Source organism: Lactuca virosa, chromosome 9 (genome assembly GCF_052849685.1).
Source record: "Lactuca virosa cultivar CGN04683 chromosome 9, Lactuca_virosa_CGN04683_v6, whole genome shotgun sequence".
NCBI classification, from domain to species: domain Eukaryota; kingdom Viridiplantae; phylum Streptophyta; class Magnoliopsida; order Asterales; family Asteraceae; genus Lactuca; species Lactuca virosa.
In genome coordinates, this window is record NC_136434.1 from 267,297,551 (window position 1) to 267,304,263 (window position 6,713).

The window sequence follows — 6,713 nt, forward strand, 5'->3', positions numbered from 1 at the left end:
ACAAGGACTCGAGCTATGGAGGATTGAAGGAGCATTGGATCATCATTGGAGGCTTTTGTATAGCACAATTGGGCTCTCAAGAGTTGTGCATGTGGGCTGGAGCATAAATTAGAAGATTGGGCCGGATTGTATTTTTAATGGGCCAAAGCATGCAATCAGCGAGACCCACGCGGTCCGCGTGGATCCATATGCGGTCCGCGTGAATGGTGCTGAGGTGATTCCGGGGTTTGACTTGTTGACTCTATTTTAGGAAGGTTGGTGGATGGCTTTTGTGCAACTTTTGAATCCGGGATAAACACCTCTTTTGCTGGAGATTGGAGGCATTCTTCACATAAACACTTGGATGAACCACTCATTTTTCTCCCAAGAAGGTTTTGGAAGATTTGAAGATTTTGAAGACTAGTGTTATTTCTTTCCATCTTGCACTTAGAACAATGTTTGGTATTTCTAAACTACCTTGTATTTCTTTTATCTTGGCCATGCTTGGCTAAATTCTCATTTGGTTGATTAGGGTTTAATCCCACGAATGATTGGTTGTTTTTAAGACTATTATTACCTTGTGTTTGAAGTTTATGGAAATGTTCTCTAGTTAAACATCTTTTTATGTTTGTTTATCTTTGATCATGAGCTTAGAAGAATAAACATATATTTTTGTTGATCAATTTCTTGGTTAAGTAATGGACTTTGAGATTGGTAAGCAACAAATGGTTTCTATGTTTGTTTTCATTTCATTTAAACCATGGGAATGTTTCCTCCATAATGACCCATAATGATAATGTAAGCATTTGATTATCTTATGGACTTGGTAACTCTTAGAACTCAAAGCTAATTGATTTTCATAAGATTATATGCTTCATTGATTTTGTAACTTTAATTAAGGGAATGTGTTAGAGCTCCTCTAACCATTTTAATATCTAAGAAGAGTTGAGGTAATTTGTGCTTGTGAATTGCTATAGCCAAGTTAAACCAATTCACAAGTGTTATTCCTTTTAGTCTAATGATAAGTCAACCAATTCCACTTCATTGATTTTAATCAAATCTTTTACTTGTTTACTTGTCATATTTACATTCTAGCTAGTTTTAATTTTGTCAAATAATCCAAAAGAATTAAACCCCCCTCCATTTTACTTTCACTTTTGTTTTACAAGTACTTGAACTTGAACCAATCTCCATGGATACGATCCCTTTACCACTATACACTATTTTAGTGTGTAATATTTAGGGTATTTATTTTGTTGGCCTCGACAACCACCAAATTTTGGCGCCGTTGTCGGGGATTGGTTTATTTTTAATCAATTTGTTTCTCTATGCCCAGATATCAACGTACAGGTGCTTTGATTTATAATTTGGAAATTGAAAAATAAGCAAGACGTTTGGCGAAGGAAAAGAGAATAGAACATGGTCAAACTTCAAATCCTCACGGGGATCCGGAGGTTGAAACCGCTTCATCAAGTGATATGGAACCCGATTCTAGTCCCGACCCTCGCCAATAAATTCCTGAAACACCACCCTTACAACAAAATCCACCAATTATTGAACCAATTGCAATGGCGGACGGAGGAGAAGTTCCCAAGAGAACTTTGAGGCAAATGATGGAAACCGATGTTACACAAACTCCAACCGGTATCAATTACCCGGTTTTGGAAGGAGGCTTAGAGTTGAAGTCAAGTTTAGTTCATCACCTCCCAACTTTTCATGGATTGGAGAATGAAGACCCTCATAAGCACTTGAAGATGTTCCACATTATTTCCACTAGTATGAAGCCACAAGGGTCAACCGATGACCAAATCAAGCTAAGAGCATTCCTTTTTTCATTGGCCGATAGAGCTAGATTGGTTATTTTATCTTCCACCGGGGTCAATCAACTTATGGACCGACATGGCAAGAGCTTTTCTTGATAAGTTCTATCCCGCTTCAAGAGTCTCAAGTCCTAGAAATGAGATTTGTGGAATCCGCCAAGGTCAAAATGAGACTTTTCATGATTATTGGGAGAGGTTCAACAACTTGTGCTATAGTTGCCCACAACACCAAATTCCGGAACAACTCCTCATTCAAAACTTATATGAGGGATTGTTGCCAATGGAGAGAAGACTAGTTAATGCCTCAAGTTGTGGAGATGTCTTTAGCAAAACTCCACAACAAACAAGACAACTCTTCAACACTATTGCCGCAAATTCACAACATTTTGGCCCTCGCCAAGATATGAAGAGAGAAACTCAACAAAAAGTCAATGAAGTGGGAACACAAAACCTAGAGTCTCAAATCAAAGATCTAACCTCCGTTGTCCAAAAGCTAGCCATGGGACAAACTCCACAAGTGATGGTTTGTGGAATATATGCAACAATGGGACATTCTACAAATATGTGTCCCATTCTTCAAGAATATGTGGAACATGTAAATGCCAAGGGAGAGTTCCAAAACTACCACAATAAGCCATCTGGTTACCAAAATGCATATAATTCAAGTTGGAAGCCAAATCCCAACATGAGCTACAACCCAAGACCATTGCCTCAAAATGCATTGGTTAGACCTTCCTATCCACCACCACAACCTCATTGCCAACATCCACAACCACACTATCAACCCAAACCGCATCCTCCACATCATCATCAACAACCCCCTCAATCCCAACCAAGTAGCTCCAGAATGTCTCTTGAAGACATTGTCAAATCCTTAGCCACTAGTACCCAACAATTCCAAAAAGAGACAAGAACTAGTATCTCCAACCTTGAAGCACAAATGGGAGATATAGTTACATCCATAGGCAAGTTGGAGTCCCGTGGGAAATTGCCTTCTCAAACCAAAAAGAACCCAAATGTCAATGTGGTGACCTTGAGAAGTGGCAAACAAGCCGAAGAAGGTAGTTCAAAGAAGAAGCCAATGGAAGAGGAGGAAGAAATAGAGATCACTCCCGTTGAGGATCCCGTTGTCAAGAATGATGCACAAGCCGGAGCCCCAATGAAGACTACCCCTCTAGTGACACCAATAGCCACTCAACCGTCATTCCCCTCCCGACTTGCAACTTCAAAGACGAACATGGAGGAGAAAGAGATTTTGGACACCTTCCAAAAGGTGGAAGTAAACATTCCTTTATTTGATGCAATCAAACAAATTCCTAGATATGCAAAATTCTTGAAAGAGCTTTGCACCAACAAGAGAAAGTTGAAGGGAAATGAGAAAATCTCAATGAACGAAAATGCATCCGCGGTTTTACAAAGGAAGCTTCCACCTAAGTGCAAAGATCCGGGAATGTTTACCGTTCCTTGCAAGATAGGAGATGTCACTTTTAGTAGTGCCATGATTGACCTTGGTGCTTCTATTAATTTCATGCCCTATTCAGTGTATGAATCATTGAATGTTGGTCCTTTAAGTGAAACTGGTGTCCTTCCTAGAGGTGTTTTGGAAGATGTCCTAGTGCAAGTGAACCAATTGGTCTTCCCGATGGATTTCTATGTGATTGATCTAGATGAACAAGTGTCCTCAAAGTCGGGTATAATTTTACTTGGGAGACCATTTTTGAAGACGGCTAGAACAAAGATTTATGTGTATACGGGAAGCTTAACAATGGAGTTTGATGGTGAAACAATACGTTTTAACATTTATGATGCTATGAGATATCCTAGTGATGTTTCATCCTTGTGCTTTATTGATGTTGTCGAACCATTAACCCAAGAGTTGTTCGAGTTGTCTAATGGTGACATGTTGGAGATGATTTTGAGCAAAGGATTTGATTGTGGAAAATTAGCCAAGAAGTTGAAGCTCTACTCATTTGACCCGGAAGTTGAAAGACTGGTCAACAATTTAGAGATCAAGAAAACCACTCAATTTAGTGTGAAGCAAATTGAATTACCTCAAACTCACACAAGATTGCCGCCCTCCCTTGTTCAACCACCGAAATTGGAATTAAAAGTCCTTCCTCAACACTTGAAGTATCCGTACTTGGGAAACAACGAGACTCTTCCGATCATCATTTCAACTCACTTAACCGAATGTGAAGAAGAGAAACTCCTCAAGGTGTTGAAGGAACATAAAGAAGCCATGGGATGGACGATTGCGGATATCAAGGGATTGAGCCCCTTCACTTGTATGCACAAGATATTGATGGAGGGTGAATGCAAGCCGAGTCGAGACGCGCAAAGAAGGTTAAATCCGCCAATGATGGAAGTGGTCAAGAAAGAGATTTTGAAGCTCATAGATGCGGGAATGATCTATCCAATCTCGGATATGAAATGGGTGAGCCCGGTCCAAGTCATGCCGAAGAAGAAGGGAATAACGGTGGTCGAGAACAACGAAGGTATGATGGTCCCCACCCGCGTGCAAAACGGGTGGATAGTATGTATTGACTACCGCAAACTCAATCCAAGCACAAGAAAAGATCATTTCCCATTACCTTTCATTGACCAAATGTTAGAAAGGTTGGCCGGAAAATCTCATTATTGTTGTCTAGACGGGTATTCCGGTTTTCACCAAATCCCGGTGGCACCGGAAGACCAAGAAAAGACAACTTTTACATGTCCATTTAGCACTTTCACATACCGTAGAATGCCATTTGGATTGTGTAACGCCCCGACCACTTTCCAACGTTGCATGGTTAGTATCTTTTCTGAATATGTCGAAAACATAATTGAGGTTTTTATGGACGATTTTACGGTATGCGGAAACTCCTTTCAAGAGTGCTTGACCAATCTCACCAAAATTTTGAAAAGATGTATTGAAACAAATTTGGTTTTAAACTTTGAAAAATGTCATTTTATGGTGAGTCAAGGTCTTATTTTGGGTCACATTGTGTCAAAGAAAGGAATTGAGGTACAAAAGGCCAAGATTGATGTTATTTAAAGCTTACCTTACCCGACTTGTGTTCGGGAAGTTCATTCTTTTTTGGGCCATGCAGGTTTCTACCGGAGATTCATCAAGGACTTTTCAAAGATAACAAGACCAATGTGCCAACTCTTGCAAAAGGATGTTGATTTCGAGTTCAATGAGGCGTGCAAAGAAGCTTTCGACAAGCTCAAAGAGTTGCTTACATCCGCTCCCATCATGCAAGCACTAAATTGGGATATCCCCTTTGAGATCATGTGTGATGCAAACAACTATGAAATAGGCGCCGTTTTGGGTCAGAATAATGGAAGAGCCTCCCATGTGATCTACTATGCATCGATAATACTAGACAATGCTCAAAGCAACTACTCTACCACGGAGAAGGAGCTATTTGCCATAGTGTTTGCTTTGGAGAAGTTTAGGCAATATCTACTTGGCACCAAAGTTATTGTGTATTCAGATCACGCAGCTCTCAAGTACTTAATGACAAAGAAAGATGCAAAGCCAAGACTCATCCGGTGGATTTTACTATTACAAGAATTTGATTTGGAAATCCGGGAGAAGAGTGGATGCGAGAATCTTGTTGCCGATCACCTAAGCCGAATCACTACAAATGAGACTCCTCTCCTGTTGCGGGACGAGTTTCTGGATGAGCATCTCTTTTCCCTTACTCAATCTACTCCTTGGTATGCCGATATCGTTAACGTTTTTGTCACGAAAAGGTATCCCGACACATTCACATGTGCTCAAAAAGACAAATTGAAAAGTGATGTAAAATATTATGTATGGGATGAACCTTATTTGTGGAAACATTGTCCCGATCAAATTATTAGGCGATGTGTACCCCAACAAGAGCATCAATCCATTTTACAATATTGCCATGAATTTGCTTGCGGGGGACACTTCGGACCTAACCGAACTTTGAGAAAGGTTCTTGAGTGTGGTCTATTTTGGCGAACCATGTCACGCGACTATTACTTGTTTTTCAAAAGTTGTGAACGGTGCCAAAAGACGTAGAGCATTTCACAAAAGAACCAAATGCCCCAAAATCCAATCCTTGTTTGTGAAATTTTTGACGTATGGGGGATGGATTTTATGGGCCCATTTCCCGTCTCATTTGGCAACATTTACATCTTGCTTGCGGTTGACTATGTCTCTAAATGGGTTGAGGCCAAAGCCACAAGATCGGATGATGCCAAAACGGTTATCGACTTTTTAAAATCTAATGTCTTTGTGAGATTTGGTGTGCCTAGGGCCTACCACCCTCAAACGAATGGTCAAGCGGAGGTTTCAAACCGCGAAGTGAAGAGTATTCTTGAGAAAACAGTCAACCCAACAAGAAAAGATTGGACTTTATGGCTTGATGACGCCTTATGGGCCTACCAGACTGCTTATAAAACCCCGATAGGCATGTCTCCATTTAGATTGGTTTTTGGAAAACCATGTCATCTTCCCGTGGAATTGGAACAACGTGCATTTTGGGCGGTCAAGCAATGCAACTTCAACATTGATGAGGCGGGAAGGCATAGGAAGCTTCAACTTCAAGAGTTGGAAGAATTAAGAAATGAATCTTATGAAAACTCGAGAATTTACAAGGAGAAAACGAAGCTTTTCCATGACAAGTCCATTACTCGCAAGCATTTTGAGCCGGGACACAGGGTTTTTCTTTACCACTCGCGATTGAAATTATTTCCCGGAAAATTGAGGTCAAGATGGATAGGTCCATTTGTTGTGCTAAAAATCTTTGAGCACGGAGCGGTTGAGATCCAAAGTGAAGAAGCGGGGCAAATCTTTAAAGTCAATGGGCATCATTTGAAACCTTTCTATGAAGGTTTTAATGCAGATGTCCTAGATGTCATCCAATTGGATGCCCCGGTATACTGAAATCGAAAGGG

General features: G+C 40.5%; 1 protein-coding gene across 1 annotated transcript; it reads left to right on the top strand.

Annotated features, from left to right (window-relative positions):
- The first annotated feature begins 2,739 nt into the window (after positions 1-2,739).
- LOC145140521 (uncharacterized) lies at positions 2,740-5,835 on the top strand. The gene is made up of 2 exons (XM_079073984.1): positions 2,740-4,294; positions 4,892-5,835. Exons 1-2 carry the CDS (start codon positions 2,740-2,742, stop codon positions 5,833-5,835), a joined length of 2,499 nt encoding a protein of 832 aa, XP_078930110.1.
- The last annotated feature ends 878 nt before the right edge of the window (positions 5,836-6,713 follow it).

Bases quoted from the DNA above. Each gene is read 5' to 3' on its own strand.
- LOC145140521 (XM_079073984.1), top strand. From the start codon at position 2,740: ATGGGAGATATAGTTACATCCATAGGCAAGTTGGAGTCCCGTGGGAAA. The intron at 4,295-4,891 runs GTATGATGGTCC...TGGGCCATGCAG, and splicing joins GGTGGTCGAGAACAACGAAG to GTTTCTACCGGAGATTCATC.